The sequence below is a fragment of the Nerophis ophidion genome, unplaced genomic scaffold, assembly GCF_033978795.1.
Source record: "Nerophis ophidion isolate RoL-2023_Sa unplaced genomic scaffold, RoL_Noph_v1.0 HiC_scaffold_135, whole genome shotgun sequence".
Classification (NCBI taxonomy): Eukaryota; Metazoa; Chordata; class Actinopteri; order Syngnathiformes; family Syngnathidae; genus Nerophis; species Nerophis ophidion.
In genome coordinates, this window is record NW_026907057.1 from 143,524 (window position 1) to 165,477 (window position 21,954).

The 21,954-nt window shown below is 35.2% G+C and overlaps 1 protein-coding gene across 2 annotated transcripts in view; it reads right to left on the minus strand.

The window, feature by feature from the left end:
- The window catches only part of LOC133547602 (zinc finger protein 391-like), a 56,139-nt gene extending 36,941 nt beyond the window's left edge, over positions 1 to 19,198 (minus strand). Inside the window, exons 1-3 of one of the 2 annotated variants that reach the window (XM_061893217.1) lie at positions 19,086 to 19,198; positions 18,417 to 18,639; positions 16,334 to 16,464 (exon numbers count right to left, since the gene is read on the minus strand). In XM_061893217.1, coding sequence (XP_061749201.1) covers positions 16,457 to 16,464; positions 18,417 to 18,639 — 231 coding nt within the window. In that variant the 5' untranslated portion in view covers positions 19,086 to 19,198 and the 3' untranslated portion in view covers positions 16,334 to 16,456. Of the gene's footprint in view, positions 1 to 16,333; positions 16,465 to 18,416; positions 18,640 to 19,085 lie in introns of those variants that run through there. The other variant, XM_061893215.1, reaches the window with a different exon arrangement.
- Positions 19,199 to 21,954: the final 2,756 nt, after the last annotated feature.

The window sequence follows — 21,954 nt, forward strand, 5'->3', positions numbered from 1 at the left end:
GTAACAATTCCTCTAATGTTATTTCCTCAAAACGAGAGAAAGTATTTTGGAGGGCAGTATCTGCCGTATATACAATCGTGTCAGTGTTAATAGAACCCCGTTGTAGCTGGGACGCATTGTCTTTAATCTCCTTTCTAATGACTTCAATTTTCTTACTAAAGAATTGCATAAAGTCATCAGCTGAGTGGGTGGAGCTACTGGAAGGAGTCCCTTGTTGTGTTAGCGATGCTACCGTACTAAACAAAAATTTAGGATCGTTTTTATTACGGTGAATGAGATTTGAGTAATAATTAGCTTTAGCTAAGGTAAGCATGCGTTTATAAGTTATTAAACCATCACTCCATGCTTGATGGTGCACCTCAAGTTTAGTCGTGCGCCATTTGCGTTCCAGCTTTCTGCATAATAATTTCTGAGCTCTAGTTTCTTCTGTAAACCACGGGGTGCGCTTTTTTGGAGCCTTTTTTAACTTTAGCGGTGCTATGTTATCAATGGTTTCGCGCAGGGCGTCGTTAAAGTTGTCGTTGTGGCTGTATTAATGTTGCGGCTGCTATAGCAGTTATTATTATTATTAGTTTGACGAACATGCGTCTGAACCTCGAATTTTATAAGGTAATGATCGGACAATACTTTAGTATACGGGAGTATCGTAACTTTGGAGACGGTGATACCCCTGACAAGCACTAGGTCTATCGTATTACCGTTGCGATGCGTGGGTTCATTTATTATTTGTGTGAGACCACAGCTATCAATTACAGTCTGGAGCGCTACGCACGGTGGGTCCGATGGGGTATTCATATGGATATTAAAGTCCCCCATTATGATTATATTATCGGCGTGTGTCACTAGATCAGCAACGAACTCTGAGAATTCATTGATAAAGTCCGAATAGGGCCCTGGGGGGCGGTAGATAACAGCCAGGTGTAGAGGCAGCGGTGTGACAGACCTCATAGTAAGCACCTCAAACGATTTATATTTATTATTTATGTTAGGACTAAGGTTAAAGTTTTCGTTGTATATTAGTGCGACCCCCCCACCCCTTTTAAGCGGACGGGCAATATGCGCATGTGTAAAGTTAGGAGGACATGCCTCATTTAGCGCAAAAAAGTCGTTTGGTTTAAGCCAGGTTTCGCTGAGACCGATGACGTTAAGATTGTTGTCTCTGATAATATCATTAACTAACAACGTTTTGGGAGACAATGATCTTATGTTTAAAAAACCTATATTATAGGTAGTGGGCTGTTTTAGGGAATTTTTGATCAAATTATCCGTAGTAGCAATATTAATAATGTTGTGTTTATTATGCCCAGTGCATTTAGTATAATTACGACCATATCTAGGAATTGATACGACGGGAATGTTCCGATTGTTTGATTGTTGCTTTGATAAACTGCACGCATCATGGTTAGCCACCTCAGTAACGGGGATTTTCCGATTGTTTGTTTGTTGCTTTGATAAACTGCACGCATCATAGTTAGCCACCTCAGTAAAACACATGTCCAACTCTGAAACACTCAAAGCAGAAAAAACTTGTTCTAATTTAACAGACTCCTTACCCAGACCAGTAGTCTCGCATTTTCCATCTAAATCCGTCTTCAGGATGGAGGGAAGTGGTGTTCTGTGGGGATTAGCGTTCTGCTTTGTTTTTAGCCCCGCTTGACATCCGCGTTTCCGATCACACCGCTGGCGTCTGCTCCGTAGACGGCCCCCGCTGCTACTAGACTCCCCTGCTTCACAGGCCGCTGGATGTAGCCGCCGATGTATCCCCATGCTAGTTAGCATGTTTAGCACGCCCGCGTCTATCAGTCCAAAACGGCCCGATACACTAAACATGTATTTAATATTAACACACTAAACATGTATTCAATATTAATACAAAAACATGTATTTAATTTTAATAAACTAAACATATATTTAATATTCATACACTAAACATGTAGTTATTATTTATACACTAAACATGTATTTAATATTCATACACTAAAACATGTTTTTAACATTTATACACTAAACATGTATTTAATATTAATACACTAAACATGTATTTAATTTTCATACACTAAACATGTATTTGATATTTCATACACTAAACATGTATTTAATATTTACACACTAAACATGTATTTAATATTCATTCAATAAACATGTAGTTATTATTCTTACACTTAATATGTATTTAATATTAATACAAAAACATGTATTTAATTTTAATAAACTAAACATATATTTAATATTAATACACTAAAAATGTATTTAATATTTTCACACTAAACGTGTATTTAATATTTATACACTAAAAGTGTATTTAATATTTATACACCAAACATGTATTTAATATTCATACACCAAACATGTATTTAATATTACTACACTGAACATGTATTTAATAATCATATACTAAACGTATATGTAATTATATACTAATCATGTATTTAATATTCATACAATTAATATGTATTTAATATTTATACACTAAATATGTATTTAATATTCATACACTAAACATGTATTTAATATTACTACACTGAACATGTATTTAATAATCATATACCAAACGTATATGTAATTATATACTAATCATATATTTAATATTCATACAGTAAACATGTATTTATTATCCTCTAAATAAGGCACACTTGGAAATAATGAATTTCTTTATGTGTGCAGTTGCGGCAGAAGTCCACAGGAGGGCGCACGTTCCCTCTTAATAAGTCCGGTCCTCTCCGTCTCTCTCTCTCTCTTTTTCCTTTTTTTATTGTTTCTTTTATTGTTTTTTTACATAACTTTGGTTTCTCATACACTTATATTTATACACTAAACATGTATTTAATATTAATACACTAAACATGTATTTAATTTTAATAAACTAAACATATTTAATATTGATACACTAAACATGTATTTAATATTAATACACTAAACATGTATTTAATATTAATACACTAAACATATATTTAATATTAATACAAAAACATGTATTTAATTTTAATAAACTAAACATATATTTAATATTAATACACTAAACATGTATTTAATATTTATACACTAAACATGTATTTAACATTTATACACTAAACATGTTTTAATATTAATACACTAAACATGTATTTAATATTAATACAAAAACATGTATTTAATTTTAATAAACTAAACATATTTAATATTAATACACTAAACATGTATTTAATATTTATACACTAAACATGTATTTAATATTTATACACTAAACATGTATTTAATATTAATACACTAAACATATATTTAATATTCATACGCTAAACATGTAGTTATTATTTATACACTAAACATGTATTTAATATTAATACAGTAAACATGTATTAAATATTTATACACTAAACATGTATTTAATATTCATTCAATAAACATATAGTTATTATTCTTACACTTAATATGTATTTAATATTAATACAAAAACATGTATTTAATTTTAATAAACTAAACATATATTTAATATTAATACACTAAACATGTATTTAATATTTTTACACTAAACTTGTTTTAATATTAATACACTAAACATGTATTTAATATTAATACACTAAACATATATTTAATATTAATACAAAAACATGTATTTAATTTTAATAAACTAAACATATATTTAATATTTATACACTAAACCTGTATTTAACTTTTATACACTAAAAATGTATTTAATATTAATACACTAAACATGTATTTAATATTTATACACTAAACATGTAGTTATTATTTATACACTAAACATGTATTTAATATTAATACAGTAAACATTTTTAAATATTTATACACTAAACATGTATCTAGTATTCATTCAATAAACATATAGTTATTATTCTTACACTTAATATGTATTTAATATTAATACAAAAACATGTATTTAATTTTAATAAACTAAACATATATTTAATATTAATACACTAAACATGTATTTAATATTTTTACACTAAACTTGTATTTAATATTAATACAAAAACATGTATTTAATTTTAATAAACTAAACATATATTTAATATTAATACACTAAATATGTATTTAATATTAATACACTAAACATGTATTTAATATTTTTACACTAAACTTGTTTTAATATTAATACACTAAACATGTATTTAATATTAATACAAAAACATGTATTTAATTTTAATAAACTAAACATATATTTAATGTTCTGCCCCAGTTATTAAGATTACTCTATTTAGTGTATGTTTATTGCTAAGTCATTTCAATTGGTTCTGCTAAGTGAGCTGTACCTATAAGAAACGCGTAGGTAGGTCACGTGTTTAGATTCCGGAAACATTTCAAACTGGTGTGCACAACTCCACTTCACTCCTCGTGTTTCTCAGCAAACAACTATTACACCTTATGCTGTTCATGGCATCGTTGGTATGTACCTATCTTTAATGTTTATAGTACACAATGAATCATACTTAGCTGTGAAATGTGTGTGTTTAACTATGTTAGACGATCTCTGATTTCATCACTTGTTCACGTCAGCTAACTTTCATTTGTTGTCATCTGCCTCCATCTAGTGGACGTTTGTTGTACTGTTACTTAAGACAATTTACCGGTAAACAGCAGAATGCTCATTTGTCACTTGTATTTAATAATTATAACCATACATACGGTAAAGTGTGACAAAGTTAAACTTAGATTTAATTCAAATGGAATACTTAATAGTCTGTGGTCTGTGATATGACATTATTAAGTTCATTTAATTCAGGCATTTACAATGTTTGTGTCCTACAGTTTCACCCTTTCAATTGTCAATAAACCTGGCCTCCATCAGTCAACCTGGTGTTCAGAGTTTTGATGAGCGGAAGGTGTTGAACTTACTGCCTTCGTGTACAAGTGTGCTTAAGGAAGGCAGGATATTTAATATTAATACACTAAACAAGTATTTAATATGAATACACTAAACATGTATTTTATATTTATACACTAAACATGTTTTTAATATTTACACACTAAACATGTATTTAACATTTATACACTAAACATGTTTTTAATATTTATACACTAAACATGTATTTAGTATTAATACAAAAACATGTATTTAATTTTAATAAACTAAAAATATTTAATATTAATACACTAAACATGTATTTGATATTTATACACTAAAAATGTATTTAATATTAATACAGTAAACATGTATTAAATATTTATACACTAAACATGTATTTAATAATACAAAAACATGTATTTAATTTTAATAAACTAAAAATATTTAATATTAATACACTAAACATGTAGTTATTATTTATACACTAAAAATGTATTTAATATTAATACAGTAAACATGTATTAAATATTTATACACTAAACATGTATTTAATATTAATACACTAAACATGTATTTAATATTAATACAAAAACATGTATTTGATTTTAATAAAATAAACATATATTTAATATTTATACAGTAAACATGTATTTAACATCTGTACACTAAACATGTATTTAATATTAATACAAAAACATGTATTTAATTTTAATAAACTAAACATATATTTAATATTAATACACTAAACATGTATTTAACATTTATACACTAAACATGTATTTAATATTAATACAAAAACTTGTATTTAATTTTAATAAACTAAACATATATTTAATATTAATACACTAAACATGTATTTAATATTTATACACTAAACATGTAGTTATTATTTATAAACTAAACATGTATTTAACATTTATACACTAAACATGTATTTAATATTAATACAAAAACTTGTATTTAATTTTAATAAACTAAACATATATTTAATATTAATACACTAAACATGTATTTAATATTTATACACTAAACATGTAGTTATTATTTATAAACTAAACATGTATTTAACATTTATACACTAAACATGTTTTTAATATTAATACAAAAACATGTATTTAATTTTAATAAACTAAACATATTTAATATTAATACACTAAACATGTATTTAATATTAATACAAAAACATGTATTTAATTTTAATAAACTAAACATATTTAATATTAATACACTAAACATGTATTTAATATTAATACACTAAACAAGTATTTACTATTTATACACTAAACATGTATTTAACATTTATACACTAAACATGTATTTAATACTAACACAAAAACTTGTATTTAATTTTAATAAAATAAACATATATTTAATATTAATACACTAATAATGTATTTAATATTTATACATTAAACATGTATTTAACTTTTATACACTAAACATGTATTTAATATTAATACAAAAACATGTATTTAATTTTAATAAACTAAACATATATTTAATATTAATACACTGAACATGTATTTAATATTAATACACTAAACATGTATTTAATATTAATACAAAAACATGTATTTAATTTTAATAAACTAAACATATATTTAATATTAATACACTAAACATGTATTTAATATTCATTCAATAAACATGTAGTTATTATTCTTACACTTAATATGTATTTAATATTAATACAAAAACATGTATTTAATTTTAATAAACTAAACATATATTTAATATTAATACACTAAACATGTATTTAATATTTATACACTAAAAGTGTATTTAATATTTATACACTAAACATGTATTTAATATTTATACACTAAACATGTATTTAATATTTATACACCGCCCGATTGTAGCTGAGATAGGCGCCAGCGCCCCCCGCGACCCCGAAAGGGAATAAGCGGTAGGAAATGGATGGATGGCACTAAACATGTATTTAATATTCATACACTAAACATGTATTTAATATTAATACACAGAACATGTATTTAATAATCATATACTAAACGTATATGTAATTATATACTAATCATATATTTAATATTCATACAGTAAACATGTATTTATTATCCTCTAAATAAGGCACACTTGGAAATAATGAATTTCTTTATGCGTGCAGTTGCGGCAGAAGTCCACAGGAGGGCGCACGTTCCCTCTTAATAAGTCCGGTCCTCTCCGTCTCTCTCTCTCTCTCTTTCCTTTTTTTTGTTTCTTTTATTTTTTTTTTACATAAGTTTGGTTTCTCATACACTTATATTTATACACTAAACATGTATTTAATATTCATACACTAAACATGTATTTAATATTAATACACTAAACATGTATTTAATATTTATACACTAAACACGTATTTAATATTAATACAAAAACATGTATTTAATTTTAATAAACTAAACATATATTTAATATTAATACACTAAACATGTATTTAATATGAATACACTAAACATGTATTTAATATTCATACGCTAAACATGTATTTAATATTAATACAAGAACATGTATTTAATTTTAATAAACTAAACATATATTTAATATTTATACACAAAACATGTATTTAATATTCATACACTAAACATGTAGTTATTAATTATACACTAAATATGTATTTAATATTAATACAGTAAACATGTATTACATATTTATACACTAAACATTATTTAATATTCATACAATAAACATGTAGTTATTATTCTTACACTTAATATGTATTTAATATTAATACAAAAACATGTATCTAATTTTAATAAACTAAACATATATTTAATATTAATACACTAAACATGTATTTAACATTTATACACTAAACATGTATTTAATTTTAATAAACTAAACATATATTTAATATTAATACACTAAACGTGTATTTAATATTTTTACACTAAACGTGTATTTAATATTTATACACTAAAAGTGTATTTAATATTAATAAACTAAACATGTATTTAATATTCATAAACTAAACATGTATTTAACATTTATACACTAAACATGTATTTAATATTCATACACTAAACATGTATTTAATATTAATACACTAAACCTGTATTTAATATTTATACACTAAACATGTATTTAATATTTATACAAAAACATGTATTTAATTTTAATAAAGTAAACACTTATTTAATTTTAATACACTAAACATGTATTTAATATTTATACACTAAACCTGTATTTAATATTTATACACTAAACATGTATTTAATATTTATACAAAAACATGTATTTAATTTTAATAAAGTAAACACTTATTTAATTTTAATACACTAAACATCTATTTAATATTAATACAAAAACATGTATTTAAGTTTAATAAACTAAACATATGTTTAATATTAATACACTAAACATGTATTTAGTATTTATACACTGAACATGTATTTAATAATCATATGTATTTAATGTATTTAATATTCATAAACTAAACATGTATTTAACATTTATACACTAAACATGTATTTAATATTAATACACTGAACATGTATTTAATAATCATATGTATTTAATGTATTTAATAATCATATACTAAACATATATGTAATTATATACTAATCATTTCTCCTCTCTGAGCTGCTACCTTACCGTGGTAGAGGAGTTTGCGTGTCCCAATGATCCTAGGAGCTATGTTGTCTGGGGGCTTTATGCCCCCTGGTAGGGTCTCCCAAGACAAACAGGTTCTAGGTGAGTGATCAGACAAAGAGCAGCTCAAAGACTTCTATGGAATTACAACAAAATGAACTCAGATTTCCCTCGCCCGGACGCGGGTCACCGGGGCCCCGCTCTGGAGCCAGGCCCGGAGTTGGGGCACGATTGCGAGCGCCTGGTGGCCGGGCCTGTCCCCATGGGGCCCGGCCGGGCACAGCCCGAAGAGGCAACGTGGGTCATCCCTCCAATGGGCTCACCACTCATGGGAGGGGCCATAGAGGTCGGGTGCATTGTGAGCTGGGCGACAGCCGAAGGCAGGGCACTTGGCGGTCCGATCCTCGGCTACAGAAGCTAGCTCTTGGGACGTGGAACGTCACGTCACTGGGGGGGAAAGAGCCTGAGCTAGTGCGCGAAGTCGAGAAATTCCGGCTGGATATAGTCGTACTCACTTCGACGCACAGCAAGGGCTCTGGAACCACTTCTCTCGAGAGGGATTGGACCCTCTTCCACTCTGGCGTTGCCGGCAGTGAGAGGCGACGGGCTGGGGTGGCAATTCTGGTTGCCCCCCGGCTCAAAGCCTGCACGTTTGAGTTCAACCCAGTGGACGAGAGGGTAGCTTCCCTTCGCCTTCGGGTGGGGGGACGGGTCCTGACTGTTGTTTGTGCTTACGCACCAAACAGCAGTTCAGAATACCCACCCTTTTTGGGTACACTCGAGGGAGTACTGGAAAGTGCTCCTCCGGGTGATTCCCTTGTCCTACTGGGAGACTTCAACGCTCATGTTGGCAACGACAGTGAAACCTGGAGAGGCGTGATTGGGAAGAATGGTCGCCCGGATCTAAACCCGAGTGGTGTTTTGTTATTGGACTTTTGTGCTCGTCACGGATTGTCCATAACAAACACCATGTTCAAACATAAGGGTGTCCATATGTGCACTTGGCACCAGGACACCCTAGGCCGCAGTTCCATGATCGACTTTGTAGTTGTGTCATCGGATTTGCGGCCTCATGTTTTGGACACTCGGGTGAAGAGAGGGGCGGAGCTTTCTACCGATCACCACCTGGTGGTGAGTTGGCTGCGATGGTGGGGGAGGATGCCGGACAGACCTGGCAGGCCCAAGCGCATTGTGAGGGTCTGCTGGGAACGTCTGGCAGAGTCTCCTGTCAGAGAGAGTTTCAATTCACACCTCCGGGAGAACTTTGAACATGTCACGAGGGAGGTGCGGGACATTGAGTCCGAGTGGACCATGTTCCGAACCTCTATTGTCGAGGCGGCTGATTGGAGCTGTGGCCGCAAGGTTGTTGGTGCCTGTTGTGGCGGTAATCCCAGAACCCGTTGGTGGACACCAGCAGTGAGGGATGCCGTCAAGCTGAAGAAGGAGTCCTATCGGGTTCTTTTGGCTCATAGGACTCCGGAGGCAGTGGACGGGTACCGACGGGCCAAGCGGTGTGCAGCTTTAGCGGTCGCGGAGGCAAAAACTCGGACATGGGAAGAGTTCGGGGAAGCCATGGAAAACGACTTCCGGACGGCTTTGAAGCGATTCTGGACCACCATACGGCGCCTCAGGAAGGGGAAGCAGTGCACTATCAACACCGTGTATGGTGCGGATGGTGTTCTGCTGACTTCGACTGCGGATGTTGTGGATCGGTGGAGGGAATACTTCGAAGACCTCCTCAATCCCACCAACACGTCTTTCTTTGAGGAAGCGGTGCCTGGGGAATCTGTAGTGGACTCTCCTATTTCTGGGGCTGAGGTCGCTGAGGTAGTTAAAAAGCTCCTCGGTGGCAAGGCCCCGGGGGTGGATGAGATCCGCCCGGAATTCCTTAAGGCTCTGGATGCTGTGGGGCTGTCTTGGTTGACAAGACTCTGCAGCATCGCGTGGACATCGGGGGCGGTACCTCTGGATTGGCAGACCGGGGTGGTGGTCCCTCTCTTTAAGAAGGGGGACCGGAGGGTGTGTTCCAACTATCGTGGGATCACACTCCTCAGCCTTCCCGGTAAGGTTTATTCAGGTGTACTGGAGAGGAGGCTTCGCCGGATAGTCGAACCTCGGATTCAGGAGGAACAGTGTGGTTTTCGTCCTGGTCGTGGAACTGTGGACCAGCTCTATACTCTCGGCAGGGTTCTTGAGGGTGCATGGGAGTTTGCCCAACCAGTCTACATGTGCTTTGTGGACTTGGAGAAGTCGGGAAGTCCTGTGGGGAGTGCTCAGAGAGTATGGGGTATCGGACTGTCTTATTATGGCAGTTCGCTCCCTGTATGATCAGTGTCAGAGCTTGGTCCGCATTGTTGGCAGTAAGTCGGACACGTTTCCAGTGAGGGTTGGACTCCGCCAAGGCTGTCCTTTGTCACCGATTCTGTTCATAACTTTTATGGACAGAATTTCTAGGCGCAGCCAAGGCGTTGAGGGGATCTGGTTTGGTGGCCACGGGATTAGGTCTCTGCTTTTTGCAGATGATGTGGTCCTGATGGCTTCATCTGGCCGGGATCTTCAGCTCTCACTGGATCGGTTCGCAGCCGAGTGTGAAGCGACAGGAATGAGAATCTGCACCTCCAAGTCCGAGTCCAGGGTTCTCGCCCGGAAAAGGGTGGAGTGCCATCTCCGGGTTGGGGAGGAGACCCTGCCCCAAGTGGAGGAGTTCAAGTACCTAGGAGTCTTGTTCACGAGTGGGGGAAGAGTGGATCATGAGATCGACAGGCGGATCGGTGCGGCGTCTTCAGTAATGCGGACGTTGTATCGATCCGTTGTGGTGAAGAAGGAGCTGAGCCGGAAGGCAAAGCTCTCAATTTACCGGTCGATCTACGTTCCCATCCTCACCTATGGTCATGAGCTTTGGGTCATGACCGAAAGGATAAGATCACGGGTACAAGCGGCCGAATTGAGTTTCCTCCGCCGTGTGGTGGGTCTCTCCCTTAGAGATAGGGTGAGAAGCTCTGTCATCCGGGAGGAACTCAAAGTAAAGCCGCTGCTCCTCCACATGGAGAGGAGCCAGATGAGGTGGTTCGGGCATCTGGTCAGGATGCCACCCTAAACGCCTCCCTAGGGAGGTGTTTAGGGCACGTCCAGCTGGTAGGAGGCCACGGGGAAGACCCAGGACACGTTGGGAAGACTATGTCTCCTGGCTGGCCTGGGAACGCCTCGGGATCCCCCGGGAAGAGCTAGACGAAGTGGCTGGAGATAGAGAAGTCTGGGCTTCCCTGCTTAGGCTGCTGCCCCCGCGACCCGTCCTCGGATAAGCGGAAGATGATGGATGGATGGATGAATACTAATCATATATTTAATATTCATACAGTAAACATGTATTTATTATCCTCTAAATAAGGCACACTTGGAAATAATGAATTTCTTTATGTGTGCAGTTGCGGCAGAAGTCCACAGGAGGGCGCACGTTCCCTCTTAATAAGTCCAGTCCTCTCCGTCTCTCTCTCTCTCTTTTTCCTTTTTCTTTCGTTTCTTTTATTTTTTTTTTACATAAGTTTGGTTTCTCATACACTTATATTTATACACTAAACATGTATTTAATATTAATACACTAAACATGTATTTAATATTGATACACTAAACATGTATTTAATATTAATACAAAAACATGTATTTAATTTTAATAAACTAAACATATTTAATATTAATACACTAAACATGTATTTAACATTTATACACTAAACATGTATTTAATATTAATACACTAAACATGTATTTAATATTAATACAAAAACATGTATTCAATTTTAATAAACTAAACATATATTTAATATTAATACATTTTGGGCTCCAGAGTACTGGAGCCCGAACAGAAAACGCTCTATAGCCCGCAGACTTTTTTTTGGGCTTTGGGAATCACTAACAAGCCGGAGTCCTTTGAACGCAGATTTCTTGCCGGGACATATGGTACAATACAATCGGCAAGATAGGATGGAGCTAGACCGTGTAGTATTTTATACGTAAGTAGTAAAACCTTAAAGTCACATCTTAAGTGCACAGGAAGCCAGTGCAGGTGAGCCAGTATAGGTATATATGTATGTATATATGTATATAAAGGTATATACAGTATAGGTATATATGTATGTATACTGTATATGTATATAAAGGTATATACAGTATAGGTATATATGTATGTATATATGTATATAAAGGTATATACAGTATAGGTATATATGTATGTATATATGTATATAAAGGTATATACAGTACAGGTATATATGTATGTATATATGTATATAAAGGTATATACAGTATAGGTATATATGTATGTATATATGTATATAAAGGTATATACAGTACAGGCGTAATATGATCAAACTTTCTTGTTCTTGTCAAAAGTCTAGCAGCCGCATTTTGTACCAACTGTAATCTTTTAATGCTAGACATGGGGAGACCCCAAAATAATACGTTACAGTAGTCGAGGCGAGACGTAACAAACGCATGGATAATGATCTCAGCGTCTTTAGTGGACAGAATGGAGCGAATTTTAGCGATATTGCGGAGATAAAGAAGGCCGTTTTAGTAACGCTTTTAATGTGTGCCTCAAAGGAGAGAGTTGGGTCGAAGATAATACCCAGATTCTTTACAGAGTCACCTTGTTTAATTGTTTGGTTGTCAAATGTTAGAGTTGTATTATTAAATAGAGGTCGGTGTCTAGCAGGACCGATAATCAGCATTTCCGTTTTTTTGGCGTTGAGTTGCAAAAAGTTAGCGGACATCCATTGTTTAATTTCATTAAGACACGCCTCCAGCTGACTACAATCCGGCATGTTGGTCAGCTTTAGGGGCATGTAGAGTTGGGTGTCATCAGCATAACAGTGAAAGCTAACACCGTATTTGCGTATGATGTCACCTAGCGGCAGCATGTAGATGCTGAAGAGTACAGGGCCAAGGACCGAACCCTGGGGAACTCCACACGTTACCTTAACGTAGTCCGAGGTCACATTGTTATGGGAGACACACTGCATCCTATCAGTAAGATAAGAGTTAAACCAAGACAGGGCTAAGTCTGACATACCGATTCGTGTTTTGATACGTTCTAATAAAATATTATGATCGACGGTATCGAAAGCAGCGCTAAGATCCAGGAGCAGCAACATAGATGACGCATCAGAATCCATCGTTAGCAATAGATCATTAGTCATTTTTGCGAGGGCTGTCTCCGTGGAGTGATTTGCCCTGAAACCGGATTGAAAGGTTTCACATAGATTGTTAGACGCTAAGTGTTCATTTAACTGCTCCGCAACAATTTTTTCGAGGATTTTTGAAATAAAGGGAAGGTGAGACACCGGTCGGTAGTTTACCATGAGGTCAGGATCGAGGTTAGGTCTTTTAAGAAGAGGATGAATAACCGCTTTTTTGAATGCTAGGGGAACAATGCCCGAGGAGAGTGATAAGTTTATAATATTTAGCACTGATGGACCTAATAATACAAAGAGCTCCTTGATCAGTTTCCCAGGAAGAGGGTCAAGTAAACATGTTGTCTGTTTTCTTCCATTTACACGTTGTAACAATTCCTCTAATGTTATTTCCTCAAAACGAGAGAAACTATTTTGGAGGGCAGTATCCGCCGTATATACAATCGTGTCAGTGTTAATAGAACCCCGTTGTAGCTGGGACGCATTGTCTTTAATCTCCTTTCTAATGACTTAAATTTTCTTACTAAAGAATTTCATAAAGTCATCTGCCGAATGGGTGGAGCTACTGGAAGGAGTCCCTTGTTGGGTTAGCGATGCTACTGTACTAAACAAAACTTTTGGATCGTTTTTATTAATGCGGATGAGATTTGAGTAATAATTAGTTTTAGCTAAGGTAAGCATGCGTTTATAAGTTATTAAACCATCACTCCATGCTTGATGGTGCACCTCAAGTTTAGTCGTGCGCCATTTGCGTTTCAGCTTTCTGCATAATAATTTCTGAGCTCTAGTTTCTTCTGTAAACCACGGGGTGCGCTTTTTTGGAGCCTTTTTTAACTTTAGCGGTGCTATACTATCAATGGTTTCGCGCAGGGCGTCGTTAAAGTTGTTAGTGAGGTTATCAATAGAGCCCACATACTTTGGGAATGGTGCCATTACCGAGGGCAGTAGGTCCGCAAGAGTTGTCGTTGTGGCTGTATTAATGTTGCGGCTGCTATAGCAGTTATTATTATTATTAGTTTGACGAACATGCGTCTGAACCTCGAATTTTATAAGGTAATGATCGGACAATACTTTAGTATACGGGAGTATTGTAACTTTGGAAACGGTGATACCCCTGACAAGCACTAGGTCTATCGTATTACCGTTGCGATGCGTGGGTTCATTTATTATTTGTGTGAGACCACAGCTATCAATTATAGTCTGGAGCGCTACGCACGGTGGGTCCGATGGGGTATTCATATGGATTTTTAATCATATTAATCATGTATTTAATATTCATACACTAAACACATATGTAGTATTTGTGCACTAAACATGTATTTATTATACACTAAACATGTATTTAATATTCATACACTAAACATGTATTTTAATATTTATACAATAAACATGTATTTAACATTAATACAATAAACATATATTTAATATTCATACACAAAACACATATGTAATATTCATACACTAAACATGTATTTAATATTCATACACTAAACATGTATTTAATATTTATACACTAAACATGTATTTAATATTCATACACTAAACATGTATTTAATATTAATACACTAAAAATGTATTTAATATTAATACACTAAACATGTATTTAATATTTATACAATAAACATGTATTTAACATTAATACAATAAACATATATTTAATATTCATACACAAAACACATATGTAATATTCATACACTAAACATGTATTTAATATTCATACACTAAACATGTATTTAATATTCATACACCAAAAATTTATTTAATATTTATACACTAAACATGTATTTAATATTAATACACCAAACATGTATTTAATATTTATACACTAAACATATATTTAATATTAATACACTAAAAATGTATTTAATATTAATACACTAAACATGTATTTAATATTCATACACTAAACATGTATTTAATATTCATACACCAAACATGTATTTAATATTAATACACTAAACATGTATTTAATATTAATACACCAAACATGTATTTAATATTCATACACTAAACATGTATTTAATATTAATACACCAAACATGTATTTAATATTAATACACCAAACATGTATTTAATATTTATACACTAAACATGTATTTAATATTAATACACTAAACATGTATTTAATATTAATACACCAAACATGTATTTAATATTCATACACCAAACATGTATTTAATATTAATACACTAAACATGTATTTAATATTAATACACTAAACATGTATTTAATATTCATACACTAAACATGTATTTAATATTCATACACTAAACATGTATTTAATATTATTACACTAAACATGTATTTAATATTCATACACTAAACACATATTTAATATTAGTACATTAAGCATGTATTTAATATACATACACTAAACATGTATTTAATATTCATACACTAAACATGTATTTAATATTATTACACTAAACATGTATTTAATATTCATACACTAAACACATATTTAATATTAGTACATTAAGCATGTATTTAATATACATACACTAAACATGTATTTAATATTCATACACTAAACATGTATTTAATATTAATACACTAAACATGTATTTAATATTCATACACTAAACATGTATTTAATATTCATACACTAAACATGTATTTAATATTATTACACTAAACATGTATTTAATATTCATACACTAAACACATATTTAATATTAGTACATTAAGCATGTATTTAATATACATACACTAAACACATATTTAATATTCATACACTAAACATGTATTTAATATTATTACACTAAACATGTTGTGGAGAGGGGCGTGTCCTACGCGTCCCCTGAGGGCGAGGTGTTGCAGGGGCCAACCACGAAGCAGCAGACAGGTGAGCAGATACCTCAGCTGGAGCGAGTCATCTAATCACCTGTCCCCTTTATCAGCAGCCTTGGAGATTTTGAGAGGGGAGATGATGAGAGTGACGGAGGAAAAAGAACACACAGCGAGAGACAGTGGACGCATTGGAGAGCAATGGACTGATGCAGGTGTATGTACTGCAAGTCATTAAAGAGTGGGATTCACTGAGGCCCAGTGTGGTCATTCCAGCCAAGCAATGGGGGATCTGGGAAAGAGTCCTCCCACACATGTATTTAATATTTATGCACTTAACAAGTTTTTAATATTCATATATTAAACAGTTGTTTAATTAATACTTATACACTAAACATGTAAAGGAGGAATTGGAAGTCTGGGACACTAAATAAGGCACACTTGGAAGTAGTGAAGTTCTTTGTGTGTGCAGTTGCAGCAGAAGTCCACAGGAGGGCGCACGTTCCCCCTTCATAAATCTGGTCTCTCTCTCTCTCTCTCTCTCTGTCTCTCTCTGTCTGTCTCTCTCTCTCTCTCTCTCCCTCCCCCCCACATATTGACCATTTCCCTATTGTTTTACAGCCCAGCCCTATGGGTTTTTTTTTTTCAAATTACTGTTTTTTTAATTGATTTCTATTTGATGTCTTTTGCAATATATATTGACATCGTTTTATCGCCCAGCTCTATCGGCTTGTTTCCATTTTCTTCAGTTGTTTTCTCTCTATGTGTCATGTTATATATTGGTTTAGTTTAACGGCCCAGCTCTTTAGGGATTTTTTTTCAGAAATAATATTTTTTGAATTGATCTTTTTCGATAATTATCGATATCGTTTCATCGCTCAGCCCTATTGGCCTTTTTCCTTTTTTTATTCAATTTTTTTGTAATTATATATATTTTTTACATAAGTTAGGTTTCTCATACACTTATATTCATGCACTAAACATGTTTTTACTATTTATACACTAAACAGGTATTTAATATTTATACACTACACAAGTTTTTAATTTTCATAAATTAAACAGTTGTTTAATGAATACTTATACGCTAAACATGTAAAGGAGGAATTGGAAGTCTGGGACACTAAATAAGGCACAACGGGAGGTGCCCCCCCCCTCCAACGCCCCCTTTATATCCAGCAGTTTCAACTCACCACCACACCCCTAAGTGCACCACCGATTCATCAGGACCGCAACAGACAATCTTCTGGCCCAGCCAAGGGGCCCAGGTTGGACTGTGTGTGTGTGTGTGATTGGTTTAGTGTGGGTTGTTCAAATGGGGAGGTAGTGTGTGAGTGGGGAAGAGTGTATGAGTGTAATCAATGTCTGATTATTGTATTTTAATCCGGTTATTGTAAAGTAAATTGTTCAACTTTATAAGCCGTCTCCTCTCGCTCTCTCTTAGAGTAGATTCTTACATAAATATTGAATAATTCGAGTCATCCCAATAAGGTCAAATACAGTCCTTTACAGGCTCCCGTACAACGGTATTATATATATATATAAATATAAATGTGGAAAATGTGGGTGAATGTGGACGTAGTGTCAAAGCGCTTTGAGTACCTTGAAGGTAGGAAAGCGCTGTACAAGTACAACCCATTTATCATTTATATACATACATACCCCGCCTTCCACCCGATTGTAGCTGAGATAGGCTGCAGCACCCCCCGCGACTCCGAAAGGGATAAGCTGTAGAAAATGGATGGATGGATATACCGTATTTCCTTGAATTGCCACTGGGGCACTAATTAATTTAAAACTTCTTCTCACTTCTGCACTTACCGAAAGCATGCGGTAAAAGTAAGCATGTAACTTAGATATTAGGTTTCACTATGTAAAAGCGCTTTGTGTCACTAGTGAAAAGCGCTGTATAAAAATAATTCATTTCACTAATTCACACGATTGATGATCATTCATTTTTAAATGGTGGTGTTAAAAAGCAAATATATCTCCATCTTTAGTGATAAATGTGTCCCCCGGATGAACATGTGTCACAAACATTGTATTAGATGATATGTGGATGTTGTGCTTACTTGGACTGTGATGAAGCTGTGAGGACTCAGGTGGTTTGTCTTCATGCTCTTCAGTCTTCACAGAGACAACAGTCAGTGGAAACTTGCTGACATCAGCCTCCTCCTGCCATAGAAGACACTCTCCCTCCTGACTGATCCACACTTCCTCCTCTTCCTCTTTAATGTGGGGGGGCTGTGGATCCTCCTGCTGCTGAAGGGGACGTTCTTCTTGACGAGCGTTCATCTGTTGGACGTCCGCAAGACAACACAAACAAACTTCAGCTCAGATGTGTCAAATATGTTTTGTCTATCAAATATAATATTTTCCAAGTGGACTGACACCACTTTGTGGTGATGTTCTTCTACACATGGAATAATCATCAGTTATTGATTATTATGAATTGTGTCATTGATCCTGTTTTCTGCATTTACATTAATTATTGATTAAAAAGTAACAACTTACAGAAATGTTTAATGTCTTTAAGCGTGACTGTAATATACAAAAAAAAACAGTTAAAGTATTAAATAAGTCAATATAATTCTCATAGAGAACATATAAAATACACTCCTCAAGAAAAACGCTCGCATTTGCTACAAAGGCCTGCTAGCGGGCTAACGCTAGCACGTTAGCTTCGAACAACATATGAGGTAAATAAGATAAATAATATGAAAATATATCATGTATATTACCTCATAAGCCGCGTGTACAAGAGAGGAGTGGAATATATTCTTCCTATTGTTACACCAGCAACTCTTTTTTGTCTTCTGTGGCCGGGCGAAGGAAGTGTGCACCACTCACTATTGTCCCAGTGAAACACGTGTTTGAAGGAAGTGTGCACCACTCACTATTGTCCCAGTGAAACACGCGTTTGAAGGAAGTGTGCACCACTCACTATTGTCCCAGTGAAACACGTGTTTGAAGGAAGTGTGCACCACTCACTATTGTCCCAGTGAAACACGTGTTTGAAGGAAGTGTGCACCACTCACTATTGTCCCAGTGAAACACGTGTTTGAAGGAAGTGTGCACCACTCACTATTGTCCCAGTGAAACACGTGTTTGAAGGAAGTGTGCACCACTCACTATTGTCCCAGTGAAACACGTGTTTGAAGGAAGTGTGCACCACTCACTATTGTCCCAGTGAAACACGTGTTTGAAGGAAGTGTGCACCACTCACTATTGTCCCAGTGAAACACGTGTTTGAAGGAAGTGTGCACCACTCACTATTGTCCCAGTGAAACACGTGTTTGAAGGAAGTGTGCAACACTCACTATTGTCCCAGTGAAACACGTGATTGAAGGAAGTGTGCACCACTCACTATTGTCCCAGTGAAACACGTGTTTGAAGGAAGTGTGCACCACTCACTATTGTCCCAGTGAAACACGTGTTTGAAGGAAGTGTGCACCACTCACTATTGTCCCAGTGAAACACGTGTTTGAAGGAAGTGTGCACCACTCACTATTGTCCCAGTGAAACACGTGTTTGAAGGAAGTGTGCACCACTCACTATTGTCCCAGTGAAACACGTGTTTGAAGGAAGTGTGCACCACTCACTATTGTCCCAGTGAAACACGTGTTTGAAGGAAGTGTGCACCACTCACTATTGTCCCAGTGAAACACGTGTTTGAAGGAAGTGTGCACCACTCACTATTGTCCCAGTGAAACACGTGTTTGAAGGAAGTGTGCACCACTCACTATTATCCCAGTGAAACACGTGTTTGAAGGAAGTGTGCACCACTCACTATTGTCCCAGTGAAACACGTGTTTGAAGGAAGTGTGCACCACTCACTATTGTCCCAGTGAAACACGTGTTTGAAGGAAGTGTGCAACACTCACTATTGTCCCAGTGAAACACGTGTTTGAAGGAAGTGTGCACCACTCACTATTGTCCCAGTGAAACACGTGTTTGAAGGAAGTGTGCACCACTCACTATTGTCCCAGTGAAACACGTGTTTGAAGGAAGTGTGCACCACTCACTATTGTCCCAGTGAAACACGTGTTTGAAGGAAGTGTGCAACACTCACTATTGTCCCAGTGAAACACGTGTTTGAAGGAAGTGTGCACCACTCACTATTGTCCCAGTGAAACACGTGTTTGAAGGAAGTGTGCACCACTCACTATTGTCCCAGTGAAACACGTGTTTGAAGGAGGTGTGCACCACTCACTATTGTCCCAGTAAAACACGTGCTGGGCCAACATTTGTTCCGCGGTTGAGAACACCTCGATGACGTCACACAGGAGGAAAAACAAAACAAGATGGCGTCTGGCGGAGAATACGTTGTTTTGGTTATTATGGTTTCTAGGTCTTAATTACAACGTACATGTGCACATGTGTGTCGTTTAACAGAGTAAACGTCCTTATTAATTGTTTGTATGCGGATACATTAGTCTGAGTGCACTTTGACGTGCTAGCCTAGCCTGCTGGTTAGCTTAGCTTGTTAGCTGCTAACAAAGAGAGGCGGAAGTGATCGACACATCAAAGCAGAGATCCAATGTAAGTGTAAAGTGTTTTTATTGTGTGAACATGTCTACATTACAAATGATGTGAGTGTTGCTGAATCAGCGACTAACTGCTGCCGTTGGAGAAATATTTGTGATGTTAGAAAAAAAAAAATAATAGAAAAGTACAAGGAGGAACTTTGTCCAACAAAAGAGGAGAAGGAGCGACAACATCAACAACTGGACACAGTTTTAAAGAAACATCAAGTTGTGTTACACATCCATCCATCTTCTTCTGCTTATCTGAGGTCGGGTCGCGGGGGCAGCAGCCTAAGCAGGGAAGCCCAGACTTCCCTCTCCCCAGCCACTTCGTCCAGCTCTTCCCGGGGGATCCCGAGGCGTTCCCAGGCCAGCCGGGAGACATAGTCTACCAAACGTGTCCTGGGTCTTCCCTGTGGCCTCCTGCCGACTGGACGTGCCCTAAACACCTCCCTAGGGAGGCATTCGGGTGGCATCCTGACCAGATGCCCAAACCACCTCATCTGGCTCCTCTCCATGTGAAGGAGCAGCGGCTTTACTTTGAGTTCCCTTCGGATGGCAGACCTTTTCCACCTATCTCTAAGGGAGAGCCCCGCCACACGGCAGAGGAAACTCATTTCGTCTGCGGGATGGAAGGTGACGGTCATTCAGTGTTGGTTTCCGGCCATGTCGCTTACGTGGAGTGATTTCTCCAGATTCTCTGAACCTTTTGATGATATTATGGAGCGTAGATGTTGAAATCCCTAAATTTTTTGCAATTGCACTTTGAGAAACGTTGTTCTTAAACTGTTTGCTCACGCGGTTGTGGACAAAGGGGTGTACCTCGCCCCATTGTATTCCGTTTATATTTACATCTAACACAACTTCCCAAAGGGTATTTTATACATATATATATATATATATATATATATATATGTATATATATATATATATATATATATATATATATATATATATATATATATATATATATTTATGTATATATGTTCAATTTAACAGATGGGATTGATTGAATGCCCTGAGAATTTTTCTGGACATTCTTTTGTAATTGCCACAAAATAATGTGTAGTATTTTGTTAATTTC